General features: G+C 41.1%; 1 protein-coding gene across 5 annotated transcripts in view; it reads left to right on the top strand.

The window, feature by feature from the left end:
• The window catches only part of ehbp1 (EH domain binding protein 1), a 245,448-nt gene that overhangs the window by 175,428 nt on the left and 45,020 nt on the right, over positions 1–25,000 (top strand). For 4 of the 5 annotated variants that reach the window (XM_017704980.2, XM_017704979.2, XM_017704978.2 and 1 more), the window contains 5 exons: positions 791–944; positions 5,539–5,730; positions 10,721–10,881; positions 18,495–18,633; positions 20,963–21,063. In XM_017704980.2, the coding sequence (XP_017560469.1) occupies positions 791–944; positions 5,539–5,730; positions 10,721–10,881; positions 18,495–18,633; positions 20,963–21,063 (747 nt within the window). The remainder of the gene's footprint in view (positions 1–790; positions 945–5,538; positions 5,731–10,720; positions 10,882–18,494; positions 18,634–20,962; positions 21,064–25,000) is intronic. The other variant, XM_017704981.2, reaches the window with a different exon arrangement.

Below are 25,000 nucleotides of genomic sequence, written 5' to 3'. Positions count from 1 at the left end.
TCACTGTTATTTTGCCATGTGTTGAGTGTGCATCGCATAACTATTTGCAAGTACTAACGTAATTACATAGCTATGTTATCAATAACATAATCAGTTTATATTCTGTATCACTACAAATTTGCATCTACTTGCAAACATTAATGTGGTATAGGTTTACAGTTAAAAAGGTGCCTTTTCAACAGAATTCCTCTGCTTGTTTCTGTGAGCTATGAGTGAAAATACCTATGTAATTATATAATGTATAGGTTGTTCATGTAAAATTGCAGAGAGCTTTTGTTATAGCTGACCATAGCAGTTACTTCCAAGGGTGAACCTTATTGGATTCAGTCTGTCTGTTCAGCTCAGGGGTTTTGAGTGACTTGATGCAGTAAAACAGCTGTTCTGACGTGGTCACTGGTTGTCAGTGATATGCATATATAGTATTTTGCACAGCTGTCCTCAGCCAATCAAATTTTAGGAGTGGAACTGATCTTTTTATAAGCTTTCTTATTGCAATCTGTGTGAAAAATGATTTATATAAAATTACATTATACTTTTATCTTAGAAGAGTTAATGTGTGTTCAAAATACAGTACGATAAGGAACTTTGTATGACTGTGTGCACGTGTGTGTGTGTGTGTGTGTGTGCGTGTGTGCGTGCGCTGGTAAACGGGTTTCTGTCGCTGTGATCTGATTGGAGAGAGCAGTGAAATGGCATTTCTGTCAATTACTCTAGATGGCACCTGTTCAATAACCTACTTTTAACTCACTCTCTCTCTCTCGCTTGCTCCTTCTCTCTCTCTCTGTTGCAGGAGCGTGATGAGGAGCGGCGGAGGCAGTTGAGGGAGCGAGCGAGGCAGCTGATAGCGGAGGCTCGTTCTGGAGTGAAGATGGCAGAGTTTCCTCTGGCCTCAGACGCGTCCACCACTGCAGCAGAGTTCAAAGGAAGGTCAAAGGCAGCTGGAGGTGGGGGCAGGGGGCTTTATACCCCCTCACTCACACTCTCACTCAAACACATACACACTCTGCTTCTCTTTACTACAGCCATAGCGATCAACAAAAACTGTTAAGCACACCTTAAATGCTCTTAAAACGTACACACACATTTATTTGGATTTTGTAGAGTGTTTCCTCCTCTATGTAGTCATTCCATACTAATTCCAAGTGTGAGCTGGTTCTCCTCCTATCACATGATGCTACCAAGCTTGGTAGGTGAAGACCAGAACAAGCTCTTCAACACAAGCCATTCTGCTCTCACTAACTGTGTTTACATGCAAAGAGTTTCTGATTGAAAACATCCTGATTATAGATTAAGACTGAGGTGTTTATGCTCACTCTGCTCAACAATCTGATTTAAAATTTCTGTTTATATTCTCACTACAACTAATCCAATCCAAAATTATGTGTATGCGTAGAGAACCGCTTAGTGTAAATGTTATTATGACAACGCGCATCACGTGAGATGAGCAGCAGTGAGCAGTGCTTGTGTTTTCAGTTACTTTAAATGATGTTAGACTTAGGACAACCTACTTTGGCGATAGGAAGACATTATGCTCTGAGATACATAAGCTGGATGCCCGTCCCACCGCCGTCTTTTAAAGCTCAGAGCATAAACTTCGTCTCCTCTGCGGACCAGTTTCTGCTCCCACCATGTTGAACGATATAAACTTTCGCTATGATGTAAAACCATGATCAGAACGTACTTAAACTTTACAGCTGGGAATGTTAATCAGATACAGGCGTTTACATGGTTATTATTTTTCTGTTTAACAGATTATTTACAGGATTCCCCACCTTATTCAGTCGGATAGAAATTGTATTCCGAATGGCCACGATCAGACAAGCCTATTCCAATTGAGGTGTTTACATGGACGTGTTCTATTCCGATTGAGCTATTAGTCTGAGTATTAACGCATTATCACGCTGCATGTCAACGTAGCGTTAGTGTGAGGTTGCAAGTCTATGTACTTGATTTTATACACCTGTTATAAATGGGTGTGGCTGAAACACCTGAACTCGATAATTAGGGTGTCCACATACTTGTATATTTAAAGTTCTGTTCTTGTGATTTTCTTTTTCTTTTTTTTTTTCTTTTTTTTTTCTCCAGTTATTGTTTTTCAGTTTCAATTTCAGTCCCCTTCACCACCCCTGCTTCATGCATCTCTGTGCTTGGAGATGAACATTATTATTCTGTTACAGCAGTTAACAGGTGCTTGTGTTGGCTGTCCTCACGCTGAGTGATGAGGGTGGGTAGGACGCGCTTTCTTGGACTCCTGGCAACGAATGGCTGTGTATCAAGACTTGCAATCTGCGCCAATCTGGAGCCTAAAAGACCAAAACACACAAACAGAAGCTGTTAAATGTGCTAAGTAACACACACTAACAAACTCATTATCACATGTTAGGAAAAAAAAATGCAAACACACATGCACACTTAATTAATTTGTGTTTCTCAGTTTTTGACATAATTTGAAAAAGCCTGTGGCCGTTTACTTTGTGTGTAAGTTTCATGATGACTGGACCAAATGAAATGGCCCAAAATGTCTGGTTCCATTGACTTGCTTTAAAAGTAAAGTATGCTTTTTGCCTTCTTCTGTGAAGTTACCATTTTGGAGATGCGAGGTTTTGTTCCAACAACAGCTGTATGTGTGTGTGTAATGCCAAATGGAAAAAGAGCATCATCTTCCTCACTCTCCATTATTATACCTCTGCTGTGGCCCAGAAGTGCACTGCATTAAGAAACACACACACTCAGAGTGAGTGTGTGTGAAGTCTAATTTGAAAGCGTTCACAGAGGGCTACACATCCATTTGTTCAGGCAGAAGGTTCTCAGTTAATCCTCCAGAAATACGTCAGAAAAACTAAGCATCTGACGACACACACCACACACACACAGGGTCTTATGACCCAAAGCTCACTCATATACAGTCTTATGCAAAAGTTTGGGCACCCCTGGTTAGCTGACATGTTGTTTTTTTGTTGGTTTTCTAAGTAAAAGCCAGAGAACACACTTCTTCACATTTAACACACAGTTACTGTTTATTTCTTGAATTTAACATATAGGGGAAATTAAGCATATAATGTAGCCTGTGCATAAGCACATTTTATACTATGTTTTATTTTTTCCCCCAATGCAACTCATAGGTGTTACTTGCATCTCTTCTATAGACTTCATGAGATGTGCACTGCCATTTGCAAAACTTTGAATGCCTGGAGAGAAATTATGTTGCTGAAAGCAAGTTAACACATCCTCTACATAGAATAAACTCAAACTAGCATTTTTCTGCACACTATAATGCACAAACTTTCATTTAACTTATTACTGTTGTCGGAAAACTAAGTATTTACTTTACAGGAGAAGGAAAAAACCTACTTTACTTTTAATGAAAGTCAGTGGAACCAGACTTTTTTCTGAATCGTTTCATGTCATTTTCGTTGGTCAGTTCATCGTAATTATTGTAATGATCAATTGTTATCATAATATACACAATGTAAATGACAAAAGGTATTTTTAAATTATAAAAGAAACGAAAAAATGCAAGGTCCAGTGGTATAGGCCACATTTTCACTGTTATCTTATTTGATGCGTAAACATATTTTAGAAAATGTGTCGATATTTTTGACTTTGAACACAGCAGCATCTGGATGCTGAGAGTGAGGATGGTAGGCTAATTTGTATTCATCTTAAAAGGTTAAGTATGTTACATGTTGACCAAAGCTGATGTTTTTCCTGATCAATGTCCACTAACTGTTGCAGCCCTGGTGGGTGCCTAGTTCAAATGATTTAAGTGTAGTGTTATCCCGTCCTGCTGCTACGCCCGATTTAGCTTGTGGACAGAGTGGCCAGCCACAGGGCTTGGTTTAATGCGTTGGGAATTGGAGGGGCGGGGGCCGGACGCTGGGTCTGATTCTCCACCCGCAGTCGGAGAGTACATGTAGCATTTCACAGCTGAGGGGGCGTCTGCTTTAATTTCTTCTCTCTCTCTCTCTGTCTGTCTCTCTCTCTCTCTCTCGCTCTCTCTCGCTCTCTCTCTCTCTGGTTAATGGCGCCCCCTCCTCCCCCTCTGTCCCTCCATTCTGCTCGTTTGCTCAGGCCTGAAACAGCACAGTGTCCCTCACTCAGTCCGAGACCAGCCAGAGTGCGTTCCAGGCGCCAAATCAGGTTTGGATGGAGAAGAGGAGAGAGGGATGATGGGAAGAGAGGGGTGGGGGGAGAGAAACGCATGTGGTTGGGTTTATTTGGTCTTTCTGGCTGTTGAATTCTGCTAATTGTAGAACTCATTAAAAATCGAGTTGCAGGGAGAATGCTATAGGCTTGATGCACAAGGCCTGCAGTGCAGAACGCATAATCCTACCAACACACACACACACAGAGAGAGAGAGAGAGAGAGAGAGACAGAAAGAGAGTGTGAGTGAGTGAGCTCTAATTCTGAGCGAGCTGAAGTTGAGTAGAGCGAAACGCTTGCCCGCAAAACTTTAGCAACTCCACCAGCGTGCAGCTTTTTTAATTAGCTTTACCTACTTTAGCTCTGTCCCGCTGCGCGCGCGTGTGTGCGACACTGTATCATGGAAAGTAAATTAAAAACGGGATGAAGCAGTGGCAGTTTCTCTGCTTGCTGTGTTTTCTTTCCCTGTCTGTCTGCTTGTCTGTGATGCTGAATTAGGGTCTGTGTGAACATCAGAGCTGGGCAATATGGCAAAACTGTAATATCAAGCTACTTGTAGAATTTTTCACAGTACACAATATTTATTGTTTCCGATCAGTTGGAACAAAAAAAAAAATTTTATATATATATATATATATATATATATATATATTTTTTTTTTTTAAAACATTGCTATATATAATATATATTTATTATATATATTTATTTATATATATTATATATATATATATATATATATATATATATTTGTAAATTTTTTCAGAAACAATAAATATATAAATGGTGCAGCAGTTTCATTCAAACAAGGAAAATTCAAACAAGAAGCTGTCGAATGAGAAGCGACTTCTGCCTTTTAAAAACTGTAACGTTAAAATACATTTTACAAGAAACTATTACAAGAAAGATTTCCTGCCTTTCTTGATGCGAGAAAAGCGGATATAGGTTATATTTTCAGCCTGCAATAGTACCTTAGCACATACTGAGACATATGTCCAGCCACAATGGTGAAACATTACAAATAGACATGAAATGTTGTGGCTCCCTAGGTGGTTTGATTTATGGTAAAAGGACCAAATGGCTCCTCTTAACATTTGGGTTGTTGACCACTGGGCTCGGAGTTTAGCACTCAACATGCTTGTTCCTGGATTTTTAAATTAATTTTTATTCATTTTTTTTAACATTTGTATTTTGAACTGGGTTTTATGGCTATCTGGAGTGGATACTGTGTGTGTGTGTTTCTCCTTTATTGTTTCCTATTTCTCACAGGTCTTGCTTTTAAAGGCTTTACTAACAATTTTTAAGAGAGCGCACACTAACTCTCCGGCTACTAACCCTCTTTCTCTCTCTCCTCCGCTCCTCTGTTCTCTGGGCTCCCCCGGCTTGTGTCTTTTCAGACGTGGTAGACATGGTGGATGGGATCTGTGTTGATGATGAGGAGGAGGGGAGGGCAGATGATGAAGAGCAGGTGGCAGCATCTCTTGATGATGATGATGATGTCACTGGTGGTCAGAATGAGGAGGAGCCCGTGGCCTCCTGTCTGATGGAGGAGGACTTTACTAACTCTGCCACTGACCTGGCTTCTCTGGGTAAATTAACACTGCACGCATGCATATGTGTGTGTTCTTGTATTGCTATACTTGTGAGGACTATATGAAATGTTTGCTTAAGTGAGGACATTTTGCTGATCCTCACTTGAGCATGTGTTGTTTTTTTGCCACATTTACTTTTTTTATTTGAAAACTAACAATTGCCTTTTGGATACTGAGCTTACAGTAACGCTAAAGTCAATAGAAACCTATGGACGTCTTCCTATGTATAGCAAGACAAACGTGTGTGTGTTTGTTTTTGTACATTTTCAGGACAAACATGACCTGATACTTTTTAACAAAAAAATTAAGGATTAGACTCTTATTGTACACACATGTACATACATACGAGCCATGTCGTTACACTTGAATACTTATATGTGTATAATACATTTGAATCAGCGTCCTGACATTGTACAAACACCTGTGAATATGTGTCCATGTATTTAACCACTAACCAAACTCAGTGATTTGCTTAAAGGGCTTGACGTTCCTGTCTTTCTGTCTGTGCAATGTATACTTTAGACACAGTGAAATCTCTCTTTTTCTCTCTCGCACTGTATCTAGAATGCCTGTTATGTTTATGTTGCTTTCAGGTATGTGTGCGATTTCTGTAACAATGTCTATTTTCTTTTAATTTCAAAAAGGCCTTTAGAATTTTCCCGAGATAAAAGAGCTTGTGAAAGTATTTAGAGTAATTATTTAGTGATAATTGTCACTTGGTTCGGTTGAGCAGGGTGTAATTTGAGTTATGTTTGAGTACAGTTAAGTTTGATACAGTATATTTAGGTTAAGGTCTTTATTTACCTTCCCCTCTTGCTGATGTCTCTGTGAGCGCAAGGCCTCGCTCCTATTCAGACCCTATTTACACACTTTCATTTCACAGATGGTTTTAAAGCTGTTTCTGGGCAGCCACTAACTTTTGGGCAACACATACACACACAGGCCTTTATCTGGGGTGTGTTGTGGCCTGATAAATGGCTCCTGTGGTGCTTTCGGGGTGCAGACAGACTGAGCGATGGACGGATGGAGGGATGCAGCAGGAGGAGAGGAGAGGGGGATGCACATGAAACGCCCCCTTCTCTCTTTCATCCCCCCACACTCAGTCTGTTGCACGAGCAGGGAGGGGGGTGGGCGCAAAGCAACCCTGATGCCAACACAGAGAAAAGAGGTGAAAGATGACAGAAAGCGAGGGAGATGGGAAAAGAGAGGGGGAATTGATGATTAGAACAAAAATGGAACAAATGAAGGACGTATTGGTACCACTGGAATATGATAACTTAGAATGAACATGTTTTCTAGACTGAAAACGAATTAGACTGCATGTACATACACTGGTGTTCAACAGTTTGAAGTCACTTGGAAGTCATTTGCAACTTTAATTCTGTTTACATGACATACATAACAATAATTACTATGGAGAGATAACAAGCTGTTAAATTACAGTATATGTACAATTACTTATTTTCACATGGTCAAATCCAACGAGAGGTGAAAAACCAGGAGTTAAGTTAATGATTAAAAGCTACATAGAAAATGTGCCTCCTAACGACCGCGTGGAAGACCTGGTAGACACCGAACTGCCCCCATCAGATAAACAGTACTTAAAGCTTTCATCTTTGAGTGAGAGGAGAAATTCAAACTGTTTCAGATCTGAAAACATCCAAGTGTTTCTGTCCATCCTTCGACTGTGAGAAGACGACTCCGCTTTGTGGGTCTGAAAGGATGTGGAGCCATCAAGAAGAACCTCACTGAGAAAAGGAAACGGACACATCAAACAAAGAATAACTGACTGGCCACCCCAGACCTCAACACCGCTGAATGTGTTTGATTACTTCAGAAAATGATCAACCAGCTTCTAAGACTGAGCGTAGGAGGTGTGTCTGCAGATTCTTTGAGGAGCTGAAAAGTGAGTCTCCTGAAAAAATGGAAGGAGTAATAAAGGTGAAGAGTCAGACGCTAAATACTTTTACCATTAAGTTATTATGGAATTTTTCCTCATATTGAAAAATTAATAACTTGACTGGAAATTAAATAAATGCAATATATAATACTGTTAGACAGTATTATATATGGTAGGTGGAGCTGATGAAGTGCACCGTGAGTGTAGAAACAAGGTGGGTGCACCTAATAAAAGGATCAGTGAGCGTAAGTGTTTATTATGCACTTATTAAACCATTTATGAACACAGTCAGGAGTGTTAGAGCAGTTTGTGTGTTTGTGCTGGGTGGAGATTCTACTGGGGATGTTGGCGGACCCCCAGGTTCTGAGTTCATTGTTGGACTTGCCAATATTTGAATAGTGAAATCACTATTAAGGCATCTCTTTCAATCACAGAAAGTTGGAGAAAACAAGCTGTGCCCCAATTCAGAGCCTGCATCCTTCTTGTGTCCTTCAAAGGCTGCGTTATCCCACGAAGGCTGAACTGAAATGAGACGCTCCAGGGCAGATTTCCTGTTTGCGTCAGAGCGCCGCTGTTCCCACCTTTACCGTTGTATCTGGAAACGATGCTCTTGTCAAGTTCTTTTAAAATTCTTTAAAGACGGAGCCAAAATATCAGTGTAGGTTTTGCTTCAGACCACGTTGGCTTTTTTAACATTTGTATTGGTAGCTATTCAAGTCAGTTTAAACCCAGTACTTTCATTTAAATTGTCTCCTCAGCTGCCGTGCGCTCCTCTGCTGATGCCGCTGTGTTCTCAAATACTTGCCGGCACACAGTGAACCTCTAGATATGTTGGCTTGCGAAGGATCCACCTGTTGGACCCTTCATTGCCATGGAAAAGTAGGACTTATTTCTCGGCCACATATGAAAGAGCCTTCAAAATGTGACAGCGTAGTCGCACTGCTGTGACGCAGTTGACCTTCAAATGCAGCCTCCGAAGGACGCGGCCCCTGAATTGGGACACAGCTGTAGGCTGACATTTCAAGGGAGTGGGGATTATTTTTTCTTTTTTAGCAGAACTATAAACTGTGACGGTTCTGTGTTTTAGTATATTATTCTTTGCTACCACAAAACGTGAGCACCTGAACATGACTGCGTCGCCAAGGACACGTCATTAGGGATAAGAATGAGAAAACCGGCACAGCTTTTTCAGTCTAGCTGATGTCAGCTCAGTCGTGAAACACTGAAAATATTTCTATGACAAACTAACTTTAGTGCACAGCCCTACAGCAGTTATGACCAGTTAAGTGCTTTTTTTCCCCCCTTTTTGTTGTAGATTTTTCTTTCCCTGCCATTAACAGTGTGCTCAGACATCAAAAATAGTCTGAATTCACATGCCTGTATTTATAGAGAGTGTGTGTGTGTGTGTGTGTGTGTGTGTGTGTGTGTGTTTGTGTGGGGGAGAGAGCCTCTTGGGAAGAATGTTAAGAAAAAACTCAGCGTACTGAAATCTTGGCCCAATATCACCCACACACTACAAAGCTTCTGGATTTTGGCCAGTGTTTGTGTGTGTGTGCGTGCATCAGCAAGGGGGGCTGATATCAGAACCTGAGACGAATGTTCCAGGTGCACCTGTAGAGTCTATCTCTCACACCAGGTGTGTCCACTCTTTCCCCTCTATCGTCCAGCCAAACTGTGTGTGTGTGCGCTGTGTCAGTCTGACCAGCGTCGTGTTGTTTAGATGATTATTTTATCGTTTGAGATTCGTCCTCTCTGGTTTTTGTCACTGTTGATCCTGAACTGATCCTGTATCTTTGTGTTTTTGTGTGTGTGCGTTTGTGTGTGTGTGATATGTGCATGTATGTGATCTCTGTTGTGTGGGAGGTTTATAAGGGCCAAATGCGGCCCGGCGATGTGCTTATCTCTCTGTCTCTGATGGAGAATAGAGTGGAAACCCTGTACAGTAGATTCTCCTCCTTCTCTTTTCTCCACATGGAGTGGATGCTGACAATAGAAATGGCCTAAAAGTAGATTAACTTCCATTAAAAGTTGAAAATGTTATCCTGTACGTTACGATGTTAGAGATACGAGGTTTTGTTCCGACAGCTACGCAATAATAATAATAACAATAATAACGATGATGATGATTTATAAGCTCAAAGTGTTTCATGATGCAAAGTAAAAACAACAGAGGAATAAGAAAAAAAGAATTGAAAAATGCCAGAAAAGGCTTATATTAATAACTGCAATTAAAAGCATAAGATAAAAGTATAAATAAAAAAGAGCAAAATACTTAAAAAATTCAACTAACAAGAAAATAAAAGTAATAGTAATATTCCAGTAAAAACAAAGGGAAAAAACTAGTTAAACGTTAAAGTAATAAGTCTTTAACTGTTTTTACAGTTTCCTGGTAACATGTTCCAGATGTTTGGTGCATAAAACAGAATCCTGTGTCTCGGTTTCTCAGAAAAGTATGAGACATTAGGAGACTTAAAAGCTAGTAATAAAATTTTTATAGTCGATTCTAAAGCAAACGGGCATCTTGTTTTCTAGGCCGTATTAATGTTCTTGCTGCTGCATTTTGCACTACTTGTAGTTTGTTGATTGTACCTGCAGGAAGTCCTGTGACCAAAGCATTACAGCAGTAAAGTTGAGAAAACACAAAACTTGCAAAGAAGCGTGAGCAACTAAACATAATATTTATGTTTTAATTATTTAGTGTTTCCACTCTTTACCTTTATTCCAGCTTCCATTCTTTTCAGGAGGCTCACTTTCAGTTGCTCAAAGAAATCTGCAGACACACCTCCAGATCAGTCTTAGTTCTGCTTCTCAGGATCCAAGGGACCTCAAAAATACACCAGCAAATAATCCAACAGTTCAACAACATTCCACAATGAGTGATTGCAAGGATTGTAGGTGTTTCACCCTCTGCAGCTCATTTATAGTCAGAAAATTCATCTGGAAATTTCTGTGTAAAGGAAAAGGCTGTAAACTGCCTACTGTATGCCCGACATTCGAACCTTCAGATGGAACGATCTGATGGGAGGATTTCTTATATGGGGCATCACTGTGAACAGCTTAGTCCATTCACCTTTTCTTTCTCTGCAGGAGTAATGAACAGTAGGCATGTGGACCTGAAGCTGAAGAAGCTGACGGACGTTCGGCCGCAGGGTGGAAGCTCGCCTTCATCATCTTCATCTTCCTCCTCCCTCACAGCCTCCACCACCTCTCCGCTCAGCCCGGGAGAGGGACCTGAACTGGGTATTCAGGTACAGACACCTACACCTGTGTGTTTACATGTTGTTCTTAGGCTAATCATTTATGTGCATTCCACTCTAATTTTTAGCCACACAGTGGTTCTTACAGAACCATAAGCTAAAATCCTTATGAAAAGTGTGAGGACATGTCTCCTTCATTAAAGGACCCGGTAGCTGATCTTTTGCTTGCTGAGGTCGACACACCAGCATGTAGCGCAGCAGCATTTAGCTATAGTCATATATAATTCAATGGAAAACCTTCATACAGGTGAAAATATGACTGTGTCCAAGAGAGCGAGCGCAATCCTCTCCACTGCACTGCTGTACGCAGAGCCCCCAGGTGGCGACTGTAGGGTTTTCACGGACCTTTCTGCACCTGTACACACACGCTTGCGCTCTCTCTCTCTCTCTCTCTCTCTCTCTCTCTCTCTCTCTCTCTCTCTCTCTCTCTCTCTCTCTCTCTCTCTCTCTCTCTCTCTCTCTCTCTCTCTCTCTCTCTCTCTCTCTCTCTCTCTCTCTCCCCTTGCTGATGGAAGGGATTTCCTGCGAGCAGATGCAGTCTGGCTCTTTGATGTAGGAACACAATGGCAGTGGTGCCTGTAGGAGCTCACTCTGATTCCAATGGCCTGGTGCTGAAACTCAGGCCTGCCCACTCATTTCAGACAGACTTCCTATCCATGCTGCTCTACAGTAGTCTGCTCCGCTTTCTGCCGATCTGCTTCTCTTTGTGCTCATTTCAGCCTGCATAACACCAGTCCACTCTGCTTTACCATAGTCCATGCCATTTACTTTTATTATACTACTTTGACCTTCTTTACTCAGTTCTCTTCCATATACACCGGCTCAGCTTTATACTTTTCTACTCTGCATTAGTGTTTGGTTATTCACTCTGTGTGGTGGATTGACCTGCTTTCAGATAGTTTGACCTGCTTTCAGGTAGTTTGACCTGCTTTACAATAGATTGGCAAGGTTTGCACCAATTTGGCCTGCTTTATACCAGTTTGGTCTGTTCATGCTAGTGTGGCCTACCTAATAACAGTCTGGTCTGTTTTTTCTTAGTTCAACCTGCTTTACACCAGTCCACTGTATGTTACTTTGGCCTGCCTTACAGCAGTTAGACCTGGTTTACACAGATTTGGCCTACTTTATAATAGTCCACTACACTGTATGATTTTTTTTTTCCAGCCTGCTTTTTACCTTTCTGCTCTGCATTAGTGTTTGATTGTTTACACTGTATGCTGGTTTGGCTTGCTTTGGGCTTATTTGGCCTGCTTTCACATAGTTTGGCCAATGTAACAGCAGTCTGGTCTGTTTTATGTTAGTTAAGCCTACTTTATACTAGTCTACTCTGCTGTACATAACATTTGCCTGGTTTATACCAGTTTGCTTTGAGTTATGATAGTTCTGCCATCTTTACCTCAGATTAGCCTGCTTTTGCTCTGCTTTACATAGTCCAGCTCTATTGTATGTTTGGCCTGCTTTAGTCTAGTCTGCTCTGTATTGCACTGTTTTGCCCTGCTTTATACCAGTTTAGCCTGCTTCATGCCAGTTGGCTCTGCTTTACTCTGCTGTCTTTACGCTAGATTGGCCTGCATTTACGGCAGGCTACTTTGCTTTAGACCTTATTTAGCCTACACCATTTTATACCAGTCTACTCTCTTTTGTGCACCATTCCAAACCAAAGTGTTTCTGAGTAATTTTCTATATTACTCTATATTACTCTCAATCTCTGTGCCTGTTTTAGCCTATTTTAAACCCCAGGCTGGGTGAGGGTGAAGTTGAATCTCAGTTTGTTTGGCATTTGGCCGCGGCATGTCTCTCCTTTTTGTTTTTGCCGTTTTATTTGTTTTGTTCGCAATTTCTTTTGTCGGCTACCCTCACGAGACTTTTTACGTCTTGCCGTTTTTGGAAACCATTAAAATTAAAATGCGTTAAGGGTCTCTTGCTCCCTCTCTCTCATCATAAACCAGTCCTGATGCGTTTCCTCTTTTTTTTCCACACAAAAGGAGGATAAACTGCTCCCATCCCAGGAGAAATCTCCCCTCTCTTACACTCCTCCAGGAGCCAGAGTGGCCCAGGACAGGCTTTACACACACAGAGCATATTACTCACTCACTCTCTCTCTCTCTCTCTCTCTCTCTCTCTCTCTCTCTCTCTCTCTCTCTCTCACTCTCTCTCTCTCTCTCTATCACTCTCTCGCTCTTTCGCTCGTGCTCTCTCTCTCTCCAGTGCCCCCAGTAGTCCCAGTTGTCTCTCATTAGTGATTGTGTGTATGCGTTGGGGGGGCATGGCCTTGGTGCCGCCTGATAACTGTCTGCAGCGTTCAGTCGAGCGCAACATTAGTCACGCATCACACACACACACTCACACACACATGCATGGTTCTACCACAATAATACCCAGCACAGTAATGATGATGGCGATAAGAGATAAAAGGCGGGTGGATCTCAGAGAGGGTATTTCCCCCGATATCTGCCCCAACCAGGGGTGGCAGGGGGGCAGTGGGGCAGGTGCTGAGCTGGGGGGGTGCTGCAGAGGGGCTTATGGGCTGCGGGTCCTGAGGGATAGAGACGGATCCTAACAGGGCCTTTCGCACTCCAAGCGGGTTTGTTTTCTTAAGACATTAACATGAAGAGAATTAGACCAGGTTAAAGGGCTCTATGGCAGCGTGTCTCTGGAGACTGAGACGGGTTTAACAGTTAAAACACACACGCTCGCTCACTCTCTCTCTCTCTCTCTCTCTCTCTCTCTCTCTCTCTCTCTCTCCTTCCCTCTGCCTCTGTGTGTTAAGAATATCAGAGCTCAGTCCTCTACAGCCTTGATCAGGGCCTCTCAGTTTTCTGTACATCTCATAAACAAAAACATTAGTTTTAAAGGGCCCATCTCCCACAGTCTCCCTTGAGGTCCACTTATAACATTTTGTGTGGTTTTATGTTCCAAAAACAGTCTTCATTCATTTTCACAAGACCATTTTCCAACCTGTCCTCGTCTCTTCGAATTATACAGCTGCTTCTGTCACTGAAAGACCAATTTAAATGACGTCTGTTCTAATTTGCTGCCCTTAGAGGCTCAGTTGGAACTTTTAGCCACTTTTTGGAAATTAGTGACAAACAGAGCACCTTATTTTTATTTTCACCATACATTCACATTATTTTTATGATCAGTTAAAAGTTGAATTATCTAAGGTAATGATTAGAATCTGAAGAACCTTATTTTGTCCACTTGTGTAGCTGTAATAACACATACTGCTATTTAAATGAAAAAAATAATTGTCCAATTATAGCAAATAAGACAGGTGTGACTATTCACAACAAACTTCACAAACTAATGTGATTAATAAGGATTAATTATTTTAATTGTCAGTTTTAATTTAAAGCAGAGAGAGCAGCACATTGAACGATAGAGGGAGAGAGCATCACACTGAACGATAGAGGGAGAGAGCATCACACTGAACGATAGAGGGAGAGAGCATCACACTGAACGATAGAGGGAGGGAGCATCACACTGAACGATAGAGGGAGAGAGCATCACACTGAACGATAGAGGGAGAGAGCATCACACTGAAGGATAGAGGGAGAGAGCATCACACTGAAGGATAGAGGGAGAGAGCATCACACTGAAGGATAGAGGGAGAGAGCATCACACTGAACGATAGAGGGAGAGAGCATCACACTGAACGATAGAGGGAGAGAGCATCACACTGAACGATAGAGGGAGAGAGCATCACACTGAACGATAGAGGGAGAGGGCAGCACACTGAACGATAGAGGAAGAGAGAGCATCACACTGAACGATAGAGGAAGAGAGAGCATCACACTGAACGATAGAGGGAGAGAGCATCACACTGAACGATAGAGGGAGAGAGCATCACACTGAACGATAGAGGGAGAGAGCAACACACTGAACGATAGAGGGAGAGGGCAGCACACTGAACGATAGAGGGAGAGAGCATCACACTGAACGATAGAGGGAGAGAGCATCACACTGAACGATAGAGGGAGAGGGCAGCACACTGAACGATAGAGGAAGAGAGCATCACACTGAACGATAGAGGGAGAGAGCATCACACTGAACGATAGAGGGAGAGAGCATCACACTGAACGATAGAGGGAGAGAGCATCACACTGAACGATAGAGGGAGAGGGCAGCACACTGAACGATAGAGGGAGAGAGCAACACACTGAACAATAGAGGGAGAGAGCATCACACTGAGCGATAGAGGGAGAGGGCAGCACACTGAACGATAGAGGAAGAGAGAGCAGCACACTGAATGATAGAGGGAGAGAGCAGCACACTGAACGATAGCATTGGATGATCGAGCGAGGGAGCAGCATTCTGAATGATAGAGCGAGGGAGCAGAATTCTGAATGATAGAGCGAGGGAGCAGCATTCTGAGCGATAAAGCCAGGCACCACCGCTCCGAACGATAGAGGAAGAGAGAGCAGCGTACTGAACGATAGAGGAAGAGAGAGCAGCACACTGAATGATAGAGGAAGAGAGAACAGCGCACTGAATGATAGAGGAAGAGAGAACAGCACACTGAACGATAGAGGAAGAGAGAGCAGCACACTGAACGATAGAGGGAGAGAGCAGCACACTGAACGATAGAGGGAGAGAGCAGCACACTGAACGATAGAGGGAGAGAGCAGCACACTGAACGATAGAGGGAGAGAGCAGCACACTGAACGATAGAGGGAGAGAGCAGCACACTGAATGATAGAGGGAGAGAGCAGCACACTGAATGATAGAGGGAGAGAGCAGCACACTGAATGATAGAGGGAGAGAGCAGCACACTGAATGATAGAGGGAGAGAGCAGCACACTGAATGATAGAGGAAGAGAGAGCAGCACACTGAATGATAGAGGGAGAGAGCAGCACACTGAACGATAGAGGAAGAGAGCAGCACCCTAATTGATAAAGGAAGAGAGCAGCACACTAAGATAGAGGGAGAGCAGTAGACTAAGCAACAGCCCATTCATCCAGAAGAGCATTTGTGAGATCAGACATATCTGTTCTAGTTTATCCAAAAGGTGTTTCATGCTGGAACAGAAATGTCCAAAATGTTTTGGTGTGCTGAAGCATTAAGATTTCCTTTACAGTTTTTCGGGGCAGATCTATCAGTACAGAATTTTCACAAACTGATTTGTGGCAGAGGTGGCATCCTATGACATCCTGTCCTGTGTCACGTTTAAAGTCACTGAGCTCATCAGTATGACGCATTCTACTGTTTGTGTTTGTGTATCGAGACTGCAGGGTTATGTGCTTGACTTTATTCAGCTGTTAGCAATGGGTGTCTGAAACACCTGAACTCAGTAATTAGGAGGGGTGTCCCAGTACTTTAGTCCATGTAGCACATGTTAAGCAGTGGCTCCCAACCTTGTCCTCAGGGCCCTCCAGAAGGTCCACATTTTTACTCCATCCTGGGTGCAGTTGTCTTTTGAATGTCCAGAAAAAAGAAAAGCCAATCAAATGAACCACAATGAAGAATATGGGTAGATCAATGGTGCCCGTCTCTCCTCATTTCTCTGTCTAGTTTCCTGCAGAATGTAGTTCCAGCAGACATCTAACATAGTATCCTTTACATCATCAACAGCTATCTAGAGCAGTGGTTCCCAGCTCAGTCCTTGGACCCCCTAGAAGGTTCACATTTTTGTGCCAATCCTGGGTGCATTGGTCAGCAACCTTTCACACAGCGATCTGCTTCAGTGTAGATTGTAGATCCAACCTACATCTAACATACTGTCCTTTAGATCAGCAGCACCTATCCAAAGTCGTGGCTCCCAGTTCGGTCCTGGGGCCTCCAGATGGTGCACATTTTTGCCTCTTTTCCTATGTGCAACTCTCCTCTAATTATTCAGAAAAAAAAGAGCAGATAAACCTAACATACTATCCTTTAGATCAGCTACACCTGTCTAAAGCAGTGATTCCAAGCTTGGTCATCCTGCCCCAGAGAAGGTCCTGCTTCAACTCTAGGTGCAGTTGTTTTTTGAATAACCAAAAAAAGAGCTGATAAAAACAAGGCTATCTTTTAGATCAGTGACAGGTATCTAGAAGGGTTCCCAACCTGGTCCTCCCAGAAGGTCCACATTTTTGCTCCAGAGGGACTAGGGGAGAACATTCTAGCTCGAGGGTTTCTGTGAGATCTGCGTTCCTGCAGAGCTTAGTTCCAGCAGACATCTAACGTACTGTCCTTCAGATCAGCAAAAACTAATCTAAAGCAGTGGTTCCCAACCTGGTCCTCAAGTTGGTAACCACTGCTTTAGATAGTTGCTCAAGTCACTTTTGGGCAACAACCTCAGATTTGTGCCTCTTCAGCCCTGTAATGTGAATATAGTCCGAAGTGTTTGAATCGATTGAGTAAATGGTCATAAAGCTTGTGTTGGCAGCGCTGGGATCTGAGGTTCTGGGGAAGCTAATTACCGCAGTGTTTTGAAAAGTCATTATTTAAGAATAAACAGACAAAAGCCTTTATGAGTGTGTGCGCGTGTGCAGTTGTACGTGTGTGTTTGTCTTTATTAGCCAGTCTGGTTCTCATACACACACCAGTGACCTAGCGTGGCGGCGCTAACAATGTTTCTCCCCTTTCGCTCTCAAGCAGTGGAACGTGTTCGCTAATTGCGAACTTTATTAGACGTTTCTCTTTTTTATTATTAACGTCGGCGAATGTTGTTCTGGAAGGCGCTGCTGTTTCGCTTTCCAGTCCGCTTACCATACTGGGGCCCCGACTCATAATAATAACGTGGTTCAGTATGGGGTTGATAGGGATACAGCGCCACTGCCTTTCTGACACGTGTTTGCCTCCAAAACAATAGCTGCTTTTAATTTGCATAATCTGAATATATTTTCTGGCTGCGGTTTCGTTGAAAGTCGACTTAATTGCCTTCTTCCTTTTTCTGCTGCAGAGTTTAATGCAGGCCGGTGGAGGAACGCAGCGAAAAACCCGTTCCTCAGCGCTTCATAATTAAACGTTTTTTGGCCATGTGTGTCTAATTTGTCCTTTGCTTTAATGTTAACCCGCTGTTTGTCGCCTCTCTTTCTTCTCTCGCTTTCTCTCCCTTCCGCTTTAATGGTTATTTAAATGAGTGTGTCCTCTGCTTTTTTAAGTTAAGTGATGTTTCTCTCTCTCTTTCTCTCACTTGCTCACTCGCTCTCCTTCACTCTTGCTCTCCTGCTCTCTCTTTTACTCATCTGCTTTACTTTCTCTCCTTCTGTCCTCTTGCACTCACACTCTGCTTTAAAGTGTAGAATATTATTAGAGAGGATCTCTCATTCTGTTTGCTTTTAAATAAAAAAAATATATTTTTATAACTTTCTATACATTTTAGTCTTAGTTTCATTTAAAGTAATTTTTTTTTCCTTTTTATTTATTTAATTTTTTCTTATCAGGGTTAAGCATTTCTTTCATTGCTTTTGGCACCAATTATTCTTATTGTTTTTTCATTTTTATGTTATTTTTATTTACCATTATTTATTATTATTAGTAGTAGTAGTATCATTACTGTTTTGCTTTTGGCAAAACATTTCTTTTTTAAAAATATACTTTTTTAAAGAATTTTTTTTTATTTATTGTTTTTTTTTTCTTTTTCTCAACCCCCTCCCTTAAGCATTTCTCTCTCTTTCTGTAGAATAATGCGGATGAGCTGAAGGCAGAGCATCTGAGGAGAGCGACAGAGCGTCTGAAGAATCCTGTGGTGTTCAGTAAGGAGTCTGCAGTGCGGAAGACACAGCTCAAGTCCTTCAGCCAGTACGTGGAGACAAGGCCAGGTGAGACCACTGCATGCACTGACATCACTTCCTCTTTCACACACAAATCCATCTGTCAATCACATCCGTCTGTGCTTGGTGAACATCTCATTCTGAAACCTTGGGCATTTTTCTGGAGCTGGTCCTTCTGAGAAGGCTTTCACTAGATATTGGAACGTTGCTGCAGAGATTCACTTTCATTCAGCCACAAGAACGATGGTGAGGTTGTGCACCGACGTTGGGTGATGAGGTCTGGCTCGCCATCAGCATTCCAGATGCTGTATGTGGTTAAGGTTAGGGCTTCCACACCAAGACTCAAACAAACAATTTCTTTATGGAGCTCGCTTTGTATGTGGGGGCACTGGCATGCTTAAACACCAAAGGGTCTTCCTCAAACTGTTGCCTCAATGTCTTTTAGATTGTGACCTCATCCTGTAGCATTTTAAATTAGCCTTTACTGGGAATAAAGCATATTTTACCCAGTTCAACATACTTTGAGCTTGGTGGCCTTCTCCTTCATGACTGAACTGTTGTTGTTCCCAGTTGTTTCCACTTTACAACAACACTTATAGTTGTCCATGGCAGCTCTAGCAGAGCAGAAATTTCACAGATTGACTTGTTGGAAAGTTCCCAACCTTACAGTGGAACAATAAGCTCTTCACTCTACTGCCAGAGTAGTAGATATATGGAGATTGCATGGCTATGTGCTTGATTGTATACTCCTGGTAGTAGTGGGTGTGGCAGAAATAACTGAACCTAATTAGAAGTTAAATAGAAGTTTCCATACATTTGACTATGTAGTAAATAAACGTGAGTGTTTACAAGAAAGGAGGGGCAAAGCAAGTTTAAAAACAGAACAGACTCGAGCAGCTGCTTTGTAGACTTGGACCCTTAAGTCATGTTGAGGTTCTGAAGAGCTGCTGGTAAAAACTTGGAGTCTTTCATAAAATTAAACTGGTTCTACTAAAAATTATTCATTATATTATATAAATTATACAATATCTACTATTAATTATTCAGTAATTACTATATATTATATGGTATCTACTATATACAGTATCATCTATTAATTATTCAGTAACTACTATAAATTATATGGTGTCTACTATATGCAATATCTATTAATTATTCAGTAACTACTATAAATTATGATATCTACTATATACAGTATCATCTACTAATTATTCAATTGATGTTCTGAAGAGCTGCTGGTAAAAACTCTGAGTTTTTCATAAAATGAAACCGGTTCTACTATAAATTATGCAGTATATTCTATAAATTATAAAATATCTACTATTAATTATTCAGTAATTACTATAAATTATATTTTATCTACTATATACAGTATCATCTATTAATTATTCAGTAACTACTATAAATTATATAGTATCTACTATGTACAATATCATCTATTAATTATTCAATAACTACTATACATTATATGGTATCTACTATATACAGTATCATGTATTAATTATTTAGTAACTACTATAAATTATATGGTACCTACTATTTACAGTATCATCTATTTAAAAACTACTATAAATTATATGGTATCTACTATTATTCAATATCTACTATAAAATATACAGTAACTATTATTAATTATTCAGTAGCTACTGTAAATTATACAGTACTGCAAGTTATACAGTAACAACTGTAAATTAAACAGTACTAAGTTATACAGTAACTACTATGAATAATACAGTATCTACTATAAATAATTCTATACCCACTATTAATTATTCAGCAACTACTATAAATTATTCAGTAACTACTGTACTAATTTCTCAATAAATGCTATAAAACTACAGTCTATAGATATGAGAGTGAAGAATTGAAGTGTGAACAGTGTCTTGTGAGTATTAATAGTGTTTTTAGGGTTGTGTAATGACAACAGAGTCATATTGATGTCAGCAATATTTAATGTGTTCATTATACTGTAGAAAAGCAGAGTGTTTACTGTTGCAGTAGTGTCTGCATTTCATTTTATTGCACATTTAAGGCAATTCAGATAAGTGTTACATTTTTCCTTCCCACTAATCCAGGTAGATCTAATGGCAGTTTCTACATTTCATAAAAGTTTTATATGTCATCCTTAGCAGGTGTGTAAAACATCATCAACCCAGAATTCCCATATTGGTGTGTGACTATTGAACAGGTTGTGTTATTCGAGGCTACAGATACTTTAACCCTGATTGTTGTAGATTCCTTCACAAGGGCACCAAAAGTGACAGTAAATGACCTAAAATATGAAAGGTAATGGGAAGCCTGTTATGTTTTATATCACTGTAATATTGCAGGCTTATCAACATTTTCTTTGTCTGTCCGTCATCATCTCCTCTTCCAGAGGTGAGGAGGCAGAGGTCAGTGCCTGAGGAGCTGAAGCGAGTGAGTGAGGATAGAGGAGGCTTTTCAGATATGGAGGGACGAAGACCAACTGAAGATGAGGTACCTCCTGTTCGGTTTTTCAATTTGAAATGGACAGGATGCTAATATAACAATTATATTGCTACATAATGTGATTACGCTTTAAAACTTATCGCTGAGTCAGTCTTGTGATATGCTTAAAGATTGGCCTGCATTATTTTGAGCAAAGTATTTTGTTGAATTACATTGATTCCTCAAAATAACCACAGAATCCCTCACCCTGAAGCTGTGATTGGTCAGAATGCTTACAGCACACAATAAGCAGCACTGTGATTGGTTATAGACTCATTTATGTAGCGGATACACATATGCTAAAACAACTAATTAACAATATATTGTCCAGCCCTAATTTTAATTCTGTGACCGTATTTCCTACATACGTGTGCTCAACACCCACACACACTCAATATTGGTCTGATTTTTTTTTTTTTTCCCTGATGTCAATCAGTTTTACCTTTAAGCTAGAGAGACTCTTTGGTTCTGACAAATTAGACTGATAATTGTCAGATTAGGAAAATAGAAAAGGGGAAAATGTCTTTGGTTCTTTCTTTTTTCTCTCTCACTCACTCCCCTGGAAAGGGAAATTACTACATTAACAGTTAAATACAGACTCTATATAAAAGCTTCAAACAGGCTCAAAATTTTGTTCTGAATTCGAATATGGCTTGATATTGTGACCCGAACCACAGCCCAAAGTTAGAGTCCAGACCTGACCATGAACACAGCCAACATCCTGTCTGAAACTGACCCAGGCTAGACGAAATTTTCTCTGAAACCAAAATTGGCCCAAATCAACCTGAATCTGTCTGAATTGGTCCGAATCAGCCCAAAAAGGCACACAATCATCCAATCTCAACCTCAGATGCTCCGCACACACAGAAACAAAGCATCTGAAATCATTTTCACACAACTACTGATATTTTTTTGTTTGTGTTCTGCTCTCCACACGTCCTGTGCAGTGTTTATGTTGAAACGCAAAGCATTTTGTTTTTCCAGCTAAATTGCAGTCTGCAGTAGTGAACAGCTGCCTGCAGTTTACATTGAGATGAAAATTTTGCCTTTCAGAGCACAAAGTATTTGTTGAATTTTCCCAAATTCCCACACTGAAGCAACAGGACCTGATTGATCATTTTGCAGGTCATCCAAACAGCCTCTTACTGATTTGGAAGATGGTTCTTGGCCATGTTGCCATATTGCTAATGTTAACGCTGGTTAAACCTCTCTATTAGATCAAAAATAATAAATCTAAAATAAAATGTTAAAATAATTCTTTGAAAAATTAAGTTTAAATTCTGCATTAACAAATGTATTAATCAAGCAGTTCTTTCAAACAGTATCCGAAACATTTTTAATTCTGTTCTCGCGCTGCGTGGTGCTGATACACAGGGTAGTAGCCTAATTTTCTTATGTGGGATTTGTTCTTAAGAACTGAATCTGCATACACTCAACAGCACAAAGGTGAGAACAGTTCTGTGATTTAAAAACGTCACGAATCAGACGTAGATTTTTTCTTACAGTCTTTCTCAGGTACCCATTTTAGAGCCCAATGTTGGCTGCACTAAATGATCCTTTCCTGAAAATGATTCACTGTTTATTTCTCACAAATCTGTTCTCTCACAAGCATGGTCATTTGTAAAGGATTGTGCTCCAGTGGGATACCTCAATGCGGTAAAAGTGGCCCAGATCTTTTCTCATCAAATCCGATTTTGTTGTTTGGCTGTTCACATTATCTTTTAAATGTGATCTGTATGCAACATTAGTCTAAACAGATCAGCTCCTAAACTGACCCGCGTGTGAAGAAGAGCAGTATGCTTCACTTAGATTCACGCAGCCCTTCCAGAAGTAAACAATCACAACTGCCAACAAATGCCAGTTGTTCTCGGAGGATCAGCTTCATCTTTACCAGCATCACAGGAGCCATCGTGAAGCTTCAGTGACTGACAGCCGGACTCATGACCTAGAATGTGTTTGAACCGTAAAAAGGGTGCAGTCACTTCTTTGGTTCGTGGACATCGGATTCTTTTAGCTTTGCTTTCAGACTTTTAACTCTTCTTTGACACTGCAGCCTTGTTCTCTCCTACAGCCACGTTCAGCCATTTCTTTCTAAATCTCTTCATATACTCAGCAGTTTGGATAAGTCTCTTCAAATGTTATGGTACATAATGTCAGCCTAAATGTTTGAGGTCTCAGCAGTGCAAAAGGATGACTAATGTCGATTGAATGGATGATGGATTGACATAAAAGTCATGAATTCCAATCTGGCTGAATCGGATTTCAGTACCACATATGAAAGCATCGGAATTGAAAATGTCAGATTCGGTGTGTTTTTGCTGTTCACACCAACACTCAGATACACATCTGTGTCACGTGGAGAAAAAGATTGGATTTGGACCACTTTTACCTGCTGTGTGAACAAAGCCTCAAGGTAATGAAAGTAGAGGGACAAATAAAGTAAGGAGAGAAGTCAATGCAGGGGAGACACAGCGCAAGATCTGTTAAAAGTGGGAGAACCCCGAACGTTAAATCTGAAATATTTTAGGTTTTAATGTAAAAGAGCTTGTGGAAAGAGAATTTGCATGTGTGCATGTCTCTCTCTCTCTCTCTCTCTCTCTCTCTCTCTCTCTCTCTCTCTCTCTCTGTCTCTGTGTGTGTGTGTGTGGGGTTAATGGGTGTTAACCCGGCCATTACGGAGCTGAGGCTGAATTACCCTGCCGATGATGTTTGCATTAATATAATATAAATGGTAATTTCTGCCCTTAATTACTGCAGTGTGGGGGCGCTGATCATGTGTAAAATTGATTTGTGGGAGAAATGTTCTGATAGAGCGGCGAGAGGGGAGCGCACGGTGATGGACAGCTGCAAGAAAAAAGTGCTGTCGAGGAGGAAAAAAAATCAGTCTCCTTCCTCTCTCTCTTCCCATCCTCTTCCTCTTTATCTCTCTCTCCCTCTCTCTCTCTGCCTGTCCTATTAAAAATAAGGTGGATCAGCACTAAATATATATACATCACTCTGCAGCTGTCTTTAACTGGTGAATTTAAATGTACACTCCTTTTTTGACCCTCCTTCGTTTTTGGGAATAGTAAGCAGAGAGGAGGGGTCAGTGGATGGAGGGAGAGATAGAGATGTATGTAAGCATTTTTAAATGTCAGTTTATAAGAAGGCCTAAAATGCTAAATGTAAAACTCAAAAGCACCCTGAACCTGCACCTTTCAGGCCTGACCAGGCCCAACGGGTACCTCTAAATTTGAAGCCCTAACCTGACCCAAATCTGGGTTTTTGACACTAAACCTGTCTAGGTCATGACTAGTACTGCTAAATTTGAAGCCCTATCCTGACCCAAACCTATGTTTTTTACACTAGAACCAACTGGTGGTACTAAACATGAACCCAAACCAGGCCAGAACCTCAAGCTGTGTCCAAAACCACATACTACTATACTATATATACTACGATACAATACAATTTTTGACATGCCGTTTAGTATGGTAGTACACAGTTGAGGACGTAGTCTGAGTCTTTGTCATCTGACCTGACCAAGCCTGACAGGCACCGCTGGTGCTGGTACTGCTAAACCCAAAGCCGACCTACATCTGTGTCTCTAAGAACTCACCCAAACAGGCCAGCTGGTGGTGCTAAATTTGAAACCCTGTTTGTCCTCACATCTTTTTGACTTGGCCCGACCAACTGCTAAACTTGAAACTTAAACTTGACCCAAACCCGACCCGAATCTGCCCACATTGCTACTGAATGGCTGTGTCTGTGGTAAATAGGGACTATTATATCAGGTGTAGTGACCAGATCATGATGTGTCCACAGTGAAGACGTCCCAGACTCATTTGGAATTTAAAGAGTTCGCCTTTGTCCATGGTGAAAAGCTGCTAACGCATCGTACACATAAACTATACTAAAGAGAGAGAGAGAGAGAGAGAGAGAGAGAGAGAGAGAGAGAGCATGCAAA

Source organism: Pygocentrus nattereri, chromosome 10, assembly GCF_015220715.1.
Source record: "Pygocentrus nattereri isolate fPygNat1 chromosome 10, fPygNat1.pri, whole genome shotgun sequence".
Taxonomy (NCBI): Eukaryota; Metazoa; Chordata; class Actinopteri; order Characiformes; family Serrasalmidae; genus Pygocentrus; species Pygocentrus nattereri.
This window is presented reverse-complemented; position numbering and strand designations above follow the sequence as displayed.